Here is a 16,046-nt window from a genome sequence, read left to right as displayed (position 1 = left end):
CTCGTTTATGGCCATCCTTCATCCAGAAGCAACCAACAACTGCACTGTTGGATGCAAGTTCAACCCGTCTGAGCGAGTGGTGCTCCAATGGAGTCTGAAGTGGCGAGGGATTTTAATTGTGACTGCAAACAAAGAGGCTCCCGCGGGCCAAAGTCTGGATAGGTGGGGACGCCTTGTGGAGTTAAGGATTAGGCTTTCAACGTACGCCGCAGAAGTGCTCAATCGGTCCCTACCCGTGACGTGCAACACAATCACTGAGCTAGCATGGAAGATGCTGTCATTTGCGAAGTGCGAGATTTTGTTGGACGACGCCGATGACGTGCTTTAAGAAACGTAGCAGTGATGACAACGGGACTGACATCACCTGTGCGGATGAATCGTAGTCTCTAGTCGCGGACAGAGTGAGCACGACAGGGTGTAGCCTCAGTTGTCCCACCTCCAGCGGGAGCTTCCTAGTTTCGATAGCGCCTGGGCATCTCGTGCGCCTCGCGCGTGCATGCGCAGCGATAGCACACCAGAAGGCATTGATCGCGTGCTGGAGGCTGGGCTTTCGAAAAAGATACCCTGCCACTTTCAGGTGTTCGCCGTAAAATGTGCCTCTAAATGTTTTTTTTTTTTTTTTTGCTGATGTGCAATGTGGGGGGGGGTCGACTTACAGTCGTGTAACGTAACTACTGTAATGCAATGCCCGTAACCCCTATCCGACAAACTGTAGCCCCACGGGATTACAACCTCAATTGCTGTGACTTCTCACTAACCAAATACAATAAGAAAGACACTGCTTTATGGTGGATGAGACAAGTATATTTTTTTTACTTCACAGTAGATATTTTGTGCACAGCTCATACTACGCAAGTGGCACAAAGACAGTTACATTTGTTGGATGTGGCATGGTTGGACCCTCTTGTTTGCTGTACCCAACGAACTGCATCTGCTGCCCCTATTTTAACGGTAGAACTATGTAGTCTACCCCTTGCCATTGACCATATTGTGAAAACAAACTGCATGCACTGTGTCATCTACACCGACTCAGTTAAGTTTTCTATGAGCACTCTCATCACTAAAAGCTTCTAAAAACCCAATAATTGTAGAGCTGCGGAACAAAATTAATCTTCCTTCCAAAAAAACAATGAAATAGTTTTATGTTGCAGCTAGTTCTACTGGTGAGAAAGAAGCGGACTGTCATAATATCCCACATAAGGATTGCCATAGACTCGTAAAATGTTGTCACCCAAGACTGGCAGCAAGAGTGAGATTAAAATAAGTAATAAGCTCCATACAGTAAAGCCATTGCACAGTGAGTGGGAGAGTGGACGGCATTGGGATCGTTCTCATGAGGTTGTCGCGTGCCGACTGGGGATGTTTCGTATGCACCTCACTCGCGGCCATTTTCCGCGTAGGGAAAAGTCTCCCAAGTGTGAGCACTGCAATGAACCATTAACTGTTCAACACAGATTGTTTGAATGTTCAGCGTATGGCTCTGCACGACGTAAACATTTTTCCAAAATATATCGCGAGCATACACCGTGACACCGTACAATCATACTCAAGTACGAGCCTCTTATCTCGCACAACTCTGTTCTTAACTTTTTAAGAGATATTGGTCTTTTACGCCAATTATGATTTAATATTCTAACTTCATGCCCATACCTGTTTACAAATCAAGCACATAGTTTTAATCTATCGAAAGCTACTAAAGCTCTTTCCTTTCTGAAACCCTTTCCGCAATAGTCTGTCTCTGGCGCTTCATAGCCCTAGATGCTTTTGTGCCGTAAAATCTGAGTCAATCAATTGGTCATAGCGCATGCAACCGACAGTGTGGTGCCGCACAGAGTAGGGGGTCGGGGTGTAAGCAGCGAGTCAAAACTCCCACCCCTTTACTACATAGGAACAGGGGCTGTGCGGCAGGACAAGAACTGCGTATTAGTAATCTAGTAGGTGCGGAGGAATTTCATGGTTTGTTCGTGCGCATGACGGCTTTTTCGGAGAAAACAACGCAATGCCTCCGAACAAGAGGCACACGGATGGGGAAGAAGAGGAGTTTGTTTATACACCAACTCACCTCTTCGACATCACGCCACTGTGATGGCGCTGCCGTCAGCACCGTGCATGTGCAGACGGGCCATTTCACGCGGATCCAGTTTCTGTACACGCGCGGTGCCCACACCCGATGTGGGCAGACGGGGGCTTGTTTGTAAACAGCGTGGTGGTGTATGCACTCGCAGTCCCTTTACTATGTGTCACATTGCACATCGTTCCGATCGAAAACGCTGCCCATTGGAAACCCCACTGGGTTCTGTCGCACTTTTATTGCGGCTGACGTCTTCTGTTTCCCTCTCGCAGATACCCAGGGCTGGGGGGTGAGCCCCCGGGGGGCAGGCTACCTGTTCGGCAGCGACGTGGTGTCCCAATTCAACACGACCAACCACATCGACATGATCTGCCGGGCCCACCAGCTGGTCATGGAGGGCTACAAGTGGCACTTCAACGAGACCGTGCTCACCGTCTGGTCTGCCCCAAACTACTGCTACAGGTATGGACACAGGCGTGCCATGTGGTCGCCAACAAATATGGCCCAACCTAGCTGAATGAGTCGGACAGGCTTCGAGTAAATTGCATAAATCAGTTTTGTGTGCTATATTCAGTGGCAGGACAAGATTTTGAAGATTTTTTTGCACTTAAAATGTTTGTTTTAAGTGCTACAAAAGAAATATATATATATATATATTAATAAATAACTTTTAGAAGCCGCAGGAAGCTCCCGAAAGAGCACAAGCACCGCGTGACTAGTGGCTAGTCATGTGACTGCTAGTTGCCACTTTTCCGCGGGCTCCTGCAGACGCCAACTGTTTAAATCTTTTTTTTTCCTTTGCATATGTTTTTTAAAAAGACTGTATGGGCTTTGCCTTCATTGCTAACTTTCTGCCTTTGGTAATAATTTGTCGGACGGGCACCCAAAGCCCAGCAGAGGACAACGATAATATGCTAGAGATGGAGCTTCTGCTGCATTCTTAGCCTGTCATTGACATTTGTCATTAACCTGCTACGAAGGTCATGTGTAGGGTGACCATAATCCTCGAAGTAAAAGACTGGACACTCAGGTGGGGGCTAAGAAAAACGGTGTGTCGTGATCGCCCGCTCGCACGATCGTCACGCAGTGCTATTACTTTGTTTCAGCTTAAGTCCAAGGGCAGTCGATGCTACGAGCTAATGGGACATCAAGCAGCGTCAAGAGCGCAAGTCGCTAGGCCTTTTCTGTTTATAGCTGGCTCGGCGATGATAGGGCACGTTCAGAAATATGACAAGTACCATGATGGTGCTCTTTTGACGCTGTATGACTGGTGCCATCAGCTCGTAGCGTCGGCTGTAAAATTTTTTAATTTGAGAGTAGAAGCGCATACTGTTCCCGAGTAGGATAAGTGAGTTTCATCGCCGTTTCATTGTTGCCAAACTAACATGTCAAATTCAGTAGTGCTACAAGAAAAGTCTTGCAGAGTGATTGGCAGATGTAACGAGGAAAGGAGCTGAAAATTGTTCCGTATGGGATGTAACATTTTTATAGTATGCTTATTTTTATGTAACTATGTCTCAGGTCAAGAAGCATTCTTTCAGTTTTCTTCCATTCGCTTAGTACTGATTGCTCCCACAAAAACATGACTTTAGGCTTTTTAGAACCAGATTGACGGGACGATGCAAATGAACCTCTAAAAGGGGACGTCTGGTCGCCCTGCATGTGGCTAGGTGGTGCATTTTTCTGCGGAATGTCGAAGGAAATACTTGCTTCATTCAAACGTTGTGACTAAAAACAGTAAGTTTCCTGCAATAGGTGAAGGTTTCAGACTTCTTTGTATCAAAGTGCAAAAATGTTGCCCTAGACCTTGAAGTATTTGATTTAATAAAAATAGGGAATTCCCCAACGGCGCTTGCTCACTCCATGTTGGGTCTTGGAAAAAATTTGCTTTTGTTTGTCACTCTCGAGTGAGGCAAGCTTTTCTTCAGCAGCATAGTATGAAAAAAGCCTCTGTGCTGAAACTAATATTTACAAATCATTTAAAGTAAGTTCGATTCATTTATGATGGCGGTCAGGCTGGATGCAGTCCCACCACGATGTCTACCATTTCGTTTTCGATCCCCAGGTGCGGGAATGTGGCGGCCATCTTGGAACTAGACGAGCACTTGCAACGGGACTTCACAATATTTGAGGCGGCTCCCCAGGTGAGTCCTGTTTTTTGGAAAGTGCAGCTTGGGAGCAGAGGACCCGCTCGCTTAATCTACCGGTTATAGTTTGACTGAACTATCTCCAAAGCTTGAACTCCATAGAGCGAAATAAACGACGAGCTTCGCTGGGCGGCATTTGCTCCGCGCTTTGCGTCACAACAGTGGCCGTTGCATCACACGCAAAGCGAACGTGCCGCCAGGTGAAGTTCATTGGTTAGTTGTCTCATGTTTGCTCCATGGAGTTTGACCTTTAGAAAAGTTGCGTTTTATTTATTTTTTCAGCAGAATTACCGTAGTACTTCGCTGTAGACCAAGGTACAAATGCTGTAGTACTTTAATCTGTTGCAGTCATTCTCTTCTCCTGTAGCGTTAGCCTCGAATGTTCACTGTTTGAGTCCTCTGATGACCTGAGGCCCTATTCTCCATCACCCTTGCGTCGACAGTGCGTCAGAAGCTATGTTTTCATTGGACCAGTCGTAGTTTGTCTTTTCTACGTGACCACGCCCCCGCCCATACCCTTGTACAAGGAGTGGGGTCAAATGATGAGAGGGAGGTGGCTGATTGGTTCGGCGAGCGCTAGCTTCCATTGCACTGTCAGCTTGGGGGTGAACGGAGCATAAAAGTGCCACGGCAACACAATCCAGAGGTCTGGGTTGTCTCGGGCTATCAGCGTAGCCGTTGCCAGGTGAAAAACAAGATAGATATTTTCTTAATTAGAGCTGCTTTCCAAAATATTTTGTGTGTATGTGACAAGTTGACCTGCGTAGGTTTCAGATCAAATGGAACTTAATGTTTCTGTTATGATACTTCGAGGTCCACATCCTGGTATAGTACTCCTGCAGGATGTGACACGAGGGTCCTGTGGTGCGTTTTACGCACATCTGAATTCCAACGTGCATTGCACGGTTAATGTTACTTGTGTGCACGTCCCAGTGAACCAATACTTTAAGTAGCAGCCACTGAGCCGTGTAGGAAGATTTTGAACATGGTTAAGATAGGTCTGCTTGCAAAGTGGTTGGTAGGAAATGTTTGAAAGCTTGAGAAGTAAAATAATAATGAAAAATCGGTTGTATAACTGGGTAGACAATAAGGACATCAGTCAGCCTTGAAACTTAGAAAATTTTTCTTCGCTGTAGAAGAGCCATTTTGCCAGTGCAGCATGAATGCTAACCCGGTATTATTAATGTGGCATCGTGCAGTAGTGACCAACGCATGCTGGTATCGTACAATGCAGCTAGAGCATTTGCTTTGCATTGCAAAAATAAAGCTGAGAAAATGGAAGCAGCTGTTGAGCAGCTTGATACAGGCGTGCTTCCTTTGCATCTAAGGCTGACCTGTGAAGCCTTCTCTATTGGTACTAAAACCTGGAGGGAAAGAACAGTATGGAGGAAAAGAACAAGGTGATTTAGGAAGGACAAAGAATATGGGATTCAAGGGAACAAGTTCTTCAACTTGGCTATTTAGGAAGGGGAGGAGTCCCCCTTCGCCTCCTTTCCAACTTCATAACCGTTTGGTTGGCATGATAGGAAAACCTTGGCATCCCACCTGCGGAACCTGCTGATGCGAAAATTTTTTTCGGCCGATTTAATTGTTGCTTTTTTTTGGTGTAGCCAATTTGTAATGGCCCCACTTGTAACTTTGTTCGTGCAGTTTCCAAATTTTGCACGAAACAAAGTGTGAATGTTGGGAATTACCTACTAACCCAACATACTCCTTTTTCGTAATCATTCATAATCCCTTTTGTCAGACAAGAATTTTCACCTGCTCCAACAAAAACAAATCTGTACTATTGTTTGTGAACCCGTATACACTGTGTGAGGAGATACGCTGGGAGTCCGAAGGCACAAAAATATGCCAGTCCCCGCGCAAGTATACAAATGCACATATTCATTGTGGAGAAAAGCCAAAATCTGGCTCAAGTAAGCCTAACGCTCATTTTGGTTTAGTGCTACAAGGACTCCATTGTAACATGTCGTGCAAAAGACGAAAGAAATGTTCTTGCCGGGTGGATTTGTAACCACGAGACAAAGAGAGGGCGGAGCCTATACTCCGTGGCAAAAGGCGAAGGCTACGGTCCCAGTGAGCCAATCAGAATGTCGGAGGGAAACGTGCGACTGTATCTTTACATCGTAAGCTGCGTGCAGCACTGTCGAAGCCACGGGCGGGAGAGAAAAAAAAATCGCTTTTGTGCGAATTTCGAGCGCCAGGCTAGTCTCTGAGTGGGGACCAAAAGCAACATCTGGGATACACAAGAATGTCTGGGTGAAAAGGGGGTTCTTCCTTCCCCTCTTCTCCAACTGCTTAGATTTCGCTCTCTCTCCTGTACCATTAGGAAGGGCTGTCACACGGTTTTCCTCCATCGCTCTGATTAGCTCGAGGGGTCATAGCATTCACTCTTTGCCAAGTTATGGTGAAATTAAGTACAGTAAGAGCAAAAAAAAAAAATATCTGCTGCACTTTGGAAGTGGGAAGGAGAGCGACGAATGATGGATGGCCCTGTTTTGACATGGCGATACTCGGAGCAACTGCCGCACTGCCGCTTGTTCGGAGCACCCACGCGGTTCGCAACATGTCCATTGTGCATGCTCAGACCGTGGACCGAAGCTTCAGACTTGCCTTGCAAAAGGCCGCGTCGGTGGCCTTTGCTTCGACGGCAAGTCGAGACGCGCTTAATGTCAGGGTTCAATGTGTGCGAGGCACAGACGCTTAGTTTGTTTGGTGGCGGGTTGCAGATTTCGCCACCAAGATGATGTGGCCTTTTGCGCCGGTTGCACCGGAACTTCAAAATGGGCCGTGTTTTCTTAATTGCAAGAAAGGACGCTTTGTTATGTCTTTGTAGTCTTCTTTCAGGTCGCCCATTTACTCGTGCACTTCCGATTTTTTCCTGGTTCATTATGTGCCCACCACATATAAATTATCTACAATGTCTCAGCACCCTGTAGCCATCTTTGATGTAAAGGCTACGTGTCTTCATGTTGACGTGGCTTCGTGTTGAATAATTGTGGAGTTCTTGCAGCTGCCATGTTGATCCAAGCGTGTTGCGTGTGGCTTAGAAAATCTAGCAAGAACAAAAAAAATGTACCTTATTTTTTTCAGTGTGAGCCTGCACAGACGTAAAAATTATCTCTCATTCTGTCAGCGAAGTTCTTCGCATATTTTTCTTGGTCGTAATCTCTCGACGAAAGGGATAGAAGGAAAACAAATTTTGATAGAGTGCAAATGTTACTTTACGTAGTTGTGATATGTGTAATATATTTACTGGTTTTCTGTGTTAAAACTGAATCAGTTTTTATTGCTTTGCCTTTTGTTACAAGTGCTGATCTATTTCTGAGCTAGATTTAGAAATTCCCTGTTGGTTTTTATACTCTGGTTGCATGCTTCGAACGGATTGCAGTTTCGTAAAAAGGTAGGCGGTGTCTTGCGTTAATTTGTTGCAGTTGCTAAACCCTTTATAACTTGTTTTAATTTTTGTGCAGCAAGGACAGGCCATTTCTGAGGGGCAGTGATGAATATATTATTGAATGAAATGGAGACAGTCTCTTTGCAGACTTTGCTTATCACCGATTGAAAGTAATTTACATGCAATGTAGGGTTAAGCCCAGGGCCGTAACCAGGGGGGGGGATAGGGGGTTCTGACCCCCCCCCCCCCGAAATTTTTTTCTGGGTACGGCCCTGGTCGGTGCACTGGCAGCCAGCCGATTTTAATCTCCACCTCTGCGCACGCGCAGTGGCGCCAGTCGGCTACCGGGTACCAAACCGGGACCGGTTCTCCGGTTTGCTGTAACTCTCCATTATATGCCACCGATGCACATGATTCATAGGCGAAAATAAGACAACAGACACTTTCAAAATGGCCGCCGTTGTCCCCGAAAACCCCCCCCCCGAAATTTTTTTCTGGGTACGGCCCTGGTTAAGCCTGTATGTGGTGTGCAGGGCTTGCATGGGCCCTTGAAAACCTTAAAAACACATAAATTCGAAAATGCCATTTTCGAGTCCTTGAAAGCCCTGGAATTTTCAACAGTGTTTGAAAACCCTTGAATTTTGCGACTATAGTCACAGGTGTTCCTTTTTGAAGTAGAACTATGTCTTTCTCCGCGCTTGGAAGGGGGTGCAAAGTTGGGAGATTGATGTCACGAAAACTTGGTCACTGAAGTGACGTCACGCAGATAACACGGAAGCACCGACCAATTTGCATCGCCGCGCTTTCCGACGGCATGCCATGCCTGCTGCCGAGAACCGTGCAGTGCACCCGCATCCTTTTAATGCGATAGCATTCTTTGACCCCCCCCCCCCCCCCCAGATTTTTGGACTTTCAGGCCTCGTAATGTGCAGTAGACAATTTTAGCTCACATTCTCATACTCCTTCACACTCGTACCATCTTCAAAGGACCTGACGACCTTGATGTCGTCCTTTAGGTCGTCCTAGACGTCATCCTTGAGGTCGTCCTAGATGTAGTCCTTGGTGTTTTCCTTGAGGTCGTCCTAGAGGTCTTCCTTGAGGTCGTCCTAAAGGTCTTCCTTGGGGTCATCCTAGACGTTTTCCTTAAGGTCGTCCTAGAGGTCGTCTTTGATGTTGTCGTCTTAGACATCGTCCTTGAGGTTGTCCTAGACGAATCCTATTGCAATTCATAGAGAACCGACAATAGTGGTTTCTGCAGCAATTTCTTATCTGCTGGCTCGCTCGTTTGCTCGCTTCAATGCGATGCGCTCCTGTCTGATTGAAACAGCGATAGACGCCGCTCCGGCAGCCGTGGTTCCACAATCTTCGCTCATCGCTTCGGACGGCGGCCAAGCTCGCATCCTCTGCGGCCTGGGCAATTCATGCGACTCTCAAGCGCGACTCGGCAAAGCGTTAACCCCCCCCCCCCCCCCCCCTTTTCTCATTTCTTGTGCTACCCACAGGTAGTTCTATGGAAATTTATGCAGCATAGCACACCTATGCACCGACCAATTTTTAGCGTAATAAACTGCGGGGAATATATGTTTTTTCTATTTAAGATTGTGCGAATATTTGAATTTTTTTATAGTAGTTTCGTAAATTACGCTGTTCGACATTCGCTGCGAGATGAACCGCAGTATTTACATTTTTCAAAGTGTTGATTGTGGCGGGTTAGCCCAGTCGAGCATACTTCTTGTCGCGCACCGGTGCACTGCGGAGAAGCAACGCCCATGGATCTCTCTTCCGCTGGGGTCGCTTTTCCACAGAGCAATGGTGCTCGGTAAGGAGCGACCGCAATGGGGCCAACTCGTCGCGGTCTTAGAAAAGTACAAATATCAGTCGCACGCCTAGGAGGAAAGCGCACTTTCAAAGTGGGGTGGTACACGCGCATGGAAAAGACGGCAACTTTGTAGATGTTGAGATCAGTCAAATTTCAAAATTAGACTGGCTTTATAAAAGATTATGTTAGGCAGGGATGCCCCGAAAAACTGCTTTAATCATTCATAGTTGTCTATTTTTTATTTATATATTTCTTTTTTTTTTTTTTTTTAATTTGAGATTGAAGAAAAGATATTTGCATATAGCAAGAAGGTTTATAAATCTTCCCTGAATGTAATTAGATTAAAATCACTTTAGTATAGAAATGGTCCAGTGGAAGCTTGGGAGCAACCCTCGCAACTCCAGCTGGGTTGTCCTTCAAGCATAGTGCAGTAGTAAAAGACTTGGAGAAATTATTCAATATGTAATTAGAAATTATTCGGCCAAAACTACCATTTATTTCAAATTTGCTTCCAACTTAAAATCCACTATTTGCACATGCCTAATTTATATTAAAACATGCATGTTTCAAGCTTCTGACGAGCAAGTTTTACTTTACGGTATTGCATCTGAGACATTTAAAGGATGTTTCTTAAGTGCCTAGCAACATTGGAAGTAGTGTGGTTTTGTCTGGTTCACTGTCTTGTTGTCTTGCTTTGTTTTGTCTTTGCGTTCTTTGCACATTCACGTGCCGTTTGTGGTCTGTGCTTGGTTGGCTCAATCTGCACATGCCTCATGTGGTGCACGGAGAGTGTGGATGTGTTTGAGGTCGTACGTGATGCCCAGGAAGTGCAACTTCCAATGGTTGTGTCTGTATCAATGACGAATACAGGCACCAGATGCAATGAACTCGTATCGGGTGAAATGCAAGCCCCGCTAAGAAATGTTCACTATCTCGTGAATGCAAAAGCCATATCAGGGGTGTGGTACACGGCGGGAACACAAAGACGGCCGTAATAGCTCCACGAGTAATTCGATGCCGCGCGTAAATAGCAATCCATCGACACAGCCCCAGCAGTCATTGAACTCGAACAGTGCGTGCAAGATGCACGAGTAGGTAATAAGACATTAGCAACGTGTTTAAGTTGCACTATTATAAATCTGCCGGGTACAACAACACTGTACGGCTTCCTCGAATATATCTTTACGGGGCTTTAAAAGTCCTCCAAAACCCTAAATTTTCTTCTTTTTTTTTTTAATGTTTGTATGAATTGTATGATGGAGTTTCTGATTGTGCTTTACTCGGAAGTGACAAGCAACCCAAGAAGTGTGATAGGCCCGATTATCTCATCTGCTGAAGTATGTGGTGCTCTATATTTATCGTTGCGGATTGGTGCATTGCCAAATGTTGTATGACGGCCTATTGACATTGTTTTTGTTGTACTATATCGTCAACAGAGGTAAAGAAAACATGCCAGTAATGGCAGTTCTGTTGCCCATACATATCCGTGCTCAGAAGCCTACAAGATGGTTAGACGTTATTGGCCGCAGGGTCTGCAAAACAAGAGGCTCCGTCAATATAAGCTTGCAACCAGTCATGTGGCTATTCATAGATACATATTTAAAGCGGGAAACAAGCCTGGCTCTCTCCATTTAACGACCCGTTGCTGATTTCTCGGTACTCAGACATACCTAGTACTTCATGTTTGCGTCAAAATATAGCATGTCGCACTGTCACCTTGAACGGTGGCTTGTTTTAATTGCTGTTCAGTCCATAAATATTTTATTGAAACTTTTCCCCTATCGTTCAGTATCCAATGCATCTACTTGGAACGTTGCGGCTTCACCATCCTCCAACAGGCTTACAGCCGACGAGCTTCGTACAAAGTGTCACTGTGGCCCCTTAGTTTGGTCGTTTGCATATTCGACCGCACATTTCCCTCCCAAATGTGGCAGCCTGAAATGTAGGCAGTCCGATTCCGTCCAGTTCCGCAAGAGTTGCCGCGACCAACCTGCAACTTCTTAAGCATGCCAAAGCACAAGGTAGCTTATGCCGGGCACAAAGGTAAAGTTTGGGAGCACTCTGAAGAAAGTCCTTCAATTTGTCCTTTCTTGCCTGCCACTGAGAGAAGTGACTATTTGTCGTGGTTCCATCTCTCAAGTATTCCAAAACCTTAATTTGAGCTCTATACAGATCTGAAGGGTTCCAGGGCTGCAGTGCACTTGAGCACAAACGTGTGAAACAGCCTTTAGTGTGTATACACCGTTTGACATGAAAAGGAGTTGTTTTCTCACCACTTTTCTCGCATCTCGTTACAGGAGAGCAGGGGCATCCCCACCAAGAAGCCACAGCCGGACTACTTCCTGTGACGGCCAGCTTTGTCTACTCGGAGTGCTCTCGGTTTCTTCCGGGGACAACGACCCTCCCTTGCGGACGCGACGTCCGAAGCGCTCCGCCCCGCCGGCTCCAGGCGTCGGGCCCGTTCTGTCGGCCGGACGTTGATCCCACTCCTCTCCCCTATCAAGCCCATTGTCCAAAGTTTTCCGTGTTTTTCGTCATTTCCTCGCATACTCGACGGGAAGGGGATTTCTACGAATTGCTGGGGCGTGGAAGACGGACTGTTTTGGTTTTCCGTGTTCCGTCGCTTCCTTACAGCGGCGGGAGGAATTCTCGGTTGCGAAAGCACGTCTGACAGTTCTACGTCGTTCCTACTTTCCTAAAAATACAGACCTTTTCGTCTGGTCCCTTTTCTTTTCTTAAAAATGTGCGTTTTCATTTTACTTCAGAGTTTTTGAGGGCGTTATCATTGTACAGTTTGTGAACTCGCATTGCGTCTTTAGGTTCTCTGCCCCCGCCTTGTTACAAAATTTTTTATTAATTTTTTTTTTTACAGTGGTTAATTGAGGCGTGGTGATGATTAGGTGTGGAATGAAACGGTGTTTAAATAAAATGTGTGCACATGTTTACTCGAGTCTTTTTCACTGGGGGCAAGGGTACACATCCTGGACTTGACCTTTATTCTGCAAAGTCCTACGGCATGTGTTCTCGAACTCTGATCGCAAGGAACCCTTCCAAGTCTCGACGTCGATGCCATAAGGCAGTGCAGAAGCCTACATACCTCGTAAGCTAGGATGCACATACTGAAAAAGTTATGTGTCTGGTGGCGGCTCAGATCTGCAAAGATGGTGCCTAAACTGGAAAGGCACTTTACTTTGGGGAACCAAGGGTCGAGGAAAATTGGAAGCTCGAGGAACCCGAATCCTACAGTATGTCGTACGCGAGTAATTAAATATTTCGGGGCATCGCAGGCCTCGTACGTCTTTGCACAAGGCCTCGGGTTGCCTGCGTCTGCGCTTTGTCTGGGGCCATCGGCGCAAAACACATCTGGAATTCCCCGACGTCTGGCCGGAGAGCGTCCAGACATGTCTGGGGAGCTTCTCGGTCCCAGAGTGTGATGCGCCTTTGTGTTGAAAGAGTAAAATCTCGCGGCTGCGACGTCGCTGTCAATGTACGACCAACAATGGCTCGGCCTTCTGTGCTCTTTCTATCCAAACGTGTGGGTTTGTGCCTGCTTTGTTTGCTTTGTTGCTTCATTATGAGCGATCTTCATTTCAAGGGAGGTGACGGATGACTCGTCGGTGAGTGGCAATTGTTGTGGAATAGATGGTGCCTGGAAACGTTACTTGTTGCACTATAGCCTAGGTTCTGTTTTTATTTATTTTTTCGGTGAATGGTTGTGAACAATGGAGTGCCCTCCTGCAGGTGAGGCTGTCGATGACGTGACTATTCATTAGTTTCTGAATGCAATCGTTTAGGTGTCAATGTGGAAATTTTTGTTTTGTAGTTTTAGTTGCTTTTGGTTGTTTTCTATGCATTCCATGAGGTTCTCCGGCTTAACTCCAGATTTTTTTATATCGCATGAAGAATATTCATTGGAGTGCATTTACTTTTTGTTTTTAGCATCGCATTCACCAACATTTTCTCGTGGTCGCTTGTCGATGCAAGTACTACTGATGGCTCCATGATACTTTATGCTGGTAGTGTCCAGTTTTTCTCTTTACTATAGGTAGTTGGATTTGGCATCTGCTGTCGGTAGCTTTGCACCACTAAGAGCCTTTTGTTCCCTTTAATGTCTCGTATGATAATGCAATTTCAGCTCCTTCCTAGGAAGGAGCTGAAATACGTTCCGAGTTTTGGCGGGAAAGGAATGCAACCATATGGTCGAGCCTTGACCAATTATTTTGAGCTCTTCTTTTTGTAAAAGCGGTCAGGTGGAGGTAGCTCAGCGTTAATATATTTGGCGGAGTCCTGCCTGTTAATATAATTACCAGACGGACCCTGATCAAATTAATAAACGAAGTCTACATGTTTCTGGAGCATCTCGGTCTTTTGATCTCGACGGTGGGTGGGTGGGGGGGGTCTGTTTATGTAGGTTGGCGCATGTGGCTGTCACTTATGGTTCGTGGATGGTTTGTTTTCGTGCCAGGATTCAAGGTAAAACCATTTTTGCCCCCTGAATATTGTCCAGATCCAAAGATAATGTGCACCTATAAACCACAGTTTAAAAAATGCAGTGAACCAGTTAAAATATACCCCTTTCTCAGCCACGTAGAGACAGTTTTAAGTGAGAATGTCCTCTACGGGGAGCAAGAGCTCCATTAAAACAATGTAACGTGATTTTTAGTATCGGCATTTACTTCGGTGTCTGTATTGCAGCTGATTATCCACTTTGCCATCATGGAAGCTGTAAAGTGAGCAAATGGAATGAAATATTCGGGCCGTGTGATTTTTGTTGTGTGGCCAGTGGTTCGGTGACTCCACTTTATCTTCCCTAACCCCTGGTTGCTTCCTCATATTTTCGAGGAGCATATTTTGTCGTTCCGACCACTGTGCTTCCGACGGGACGCGAGAGGCGTGAGTGGACGGTGGCGTCGCCCGGCGGCGTCTACGGCAATCGCGTCGCAGGGGGCGCTGCTGCTCCGCAAAAGACGCTTCGTCGAGGTTGTAACGTGGTTGGTTCGCATCGATGAAAAAAAATCCTCCTTTTGAGCGCTTTTCCTCGGGTTTTCGATAAACGCGGGCCGTCGTCTTTTCGGGCTACGCGCGACAACGGCCGAGTGCAATTAAAAATGTGACAGCTCACCACGCCATGGAGTGCCTCGCCAGTCGGTTCCCGTCGCACGGAGCCGGCCGCGGCGTCTGCGGACCTGACCACGAATGGCGCTTTTTTTGTCTGTCCGGAGCAGTTTTTCTCCGAGCTCTACGAATGATTAAAAGCGAGGTGATTAGGCCTACCGCGCATCCACTGAGCCGAGTTCGTCGATTCGTCTGTCAACGTGCGAAGTCCCCCACCGTCTCCATGGTGAGAAAACGCTGCCGCAACGAGAGGTGAACGGCGGCCAGCGCCGGCCAAGCGACCCAGCGTCCGCAAGCAAAACAAGCCAACAGAGCCAGCCGGACGGTTTTTTGCTGTACGGGCAGCCAGTGTCAGGGATCCCCCCACTGGCTGCCTTCGACCCCCTTCTCCGTGCGGATTTTGCTCCATTTCCACGAGCCGGGGCCCGGATTTTTCCCGTCCGTCGTCACAGGTGAGAAGTTTGAGAATTCGCCGACCACCGCGGTTCGGACCAGCGCGCGGGAGCGCTCCCGCGCGCGCACCTCACTTTTCTTGTTCGAGAATCGGCCTCGAAAAATGTCGCGCGCGCACCGTGGTCACGATCTTTCTTTTTTTTATTTTTCTCGTAATATTTTTGTGGTTTCCGTGTTTCGGCCTGTCAGGCGCTCGCGTTTTCGTCTATGGGCTGTTTTAGCGCCGCTGCTGCTCGAGAGATCTCCGCTATTTCTGCCGACGTCTATCTTTTGGCTGCGGCCCAAACCGCGCGTGGCGTTGTCGACAGAAAAAAAAAGGAAAAAAGAGGGGCTTCTGCTCTCTACGGAGGGAAGGGGGTCTTTGACTTGGGCATCGCCTCCTCCTCAAGGACCTCGGAAATAACGTTGTCTTTATTTTATCGGTGCGGTGGTGGTGGTGTTGTGGTTGGTGGCGGTGGTTCTCGGGCGGGCAGACCTTAGCGTCGACCGTGGCAGACGCGGTCCGCGCTGCTGCCGTTTTGCCCCAGACGGGTCTCTCCGATGTAGGAAGTCTGCTCGCGGAGACGCGCGAGTCATACCAAGTAGGTCAGACAGCCGACCAAAAGCGCACCAAGCAAAAAGAACAAGAATAAAATAAAAAAAGGACGGGCGAGGGAACGCGCGGACCTCCTCCTCTTCGTGTTGTTGGCGCGGCCGCCACGCTTCGCTTTTTTCTTGCTGCCATTGAGCGCGTTTGCAGACGGCGGCGGCGGGGAAGAGAAAGCAGCCGAGCAAAAAACAGAAACAACCGCGTACAGATAACAACCATAAACAGTTCTCTCTCTCTCTCTTCTGTCTCTCCGTTTTTCTGTTCCTCCTCCTTCAAATGCCGCGTCGTCGTCGTACAACCAACGCGCTTTTTTTTTTTTTTTCGCTCTCTTTTTTTTTTTTTTATTGTTGGCCGGCTGTCTTCCTTGTGCCTGGCTTGGATTACATTTTCGTGCGTATTTGACGATTCGTGTAACTACTTGGGTATTTTTTTTTCCTACCTGCAATTTAATA

General features: G+C 47.0%; 2 protein-coding genes across 3 annotated transcripts in view; both read left to right on the top strand.

The window, feature by feature from the left end:
* The window catches only part of LOC8041450 (serine/threonine-protein phosphatase 4 catalytic subunit), a 47,104-nt gene extending 34,722 nt beyond the window's left edge, over positions 1-12,382 (top strand). For both annotated transcript variants that reach the window (XM_002414683.4, XM_029987857.4), the window contains exons 6-8: positions 2,344-2,533; positions 4,137-4,215; positions 11,735-12,382. In XM_002414683.4, the coding sequence (XP_002414728.1) occupies positions 2,344-2,533; positions 4,137-4,215; positions 11,735-11,785 (320 nt within the window). In that variant the 3' untranslated portion in view covers positions 11,786-12,382. The remainder of the gene's footprint in view (positions 1-2,343; positions 2,534-4,136; positions 4,216-11,734) is intronic.
* A 1,990-nt stretch (positions 12,383-14,372) lies between these two features.
* Positions 14,373-16,046, top strand: part of LOC8026701 (zinc finger protein 628) — a 113,165-nt gene continuing 111,491 nt past the window's right edge. The window contains exon 1 of the mRNA XM_040219333.3: positions 14,373-15,004. The gene's annotated coding sequence lies outside the window, so the exon portion shown is untranslated. The remainder of the gene's footprint in view (positions 15,005-16,046) is intronic.

This window comes from Ixodes scapularis, unplaced genomic scaffold (assembly GCF_016920785.2).
Source record: "Ixodes scapularis isolate PalLabHiFi unplaced genomic scaffold, ASM1692078v2 PGA_scaffold1__304_contigs__length_218370807, whole genome shotgun sequence".
NCBI classification, from domain to species: domain Eukaryota; kingdom Metazoa; phylum Arthropoda; class Arachnida; order Ixodida; family Ixodidae; genus Ixodes; species Ixodes scapularis.
This window is presented reverse-complemented; position numbering and strand designations above follow the sequence as displayed.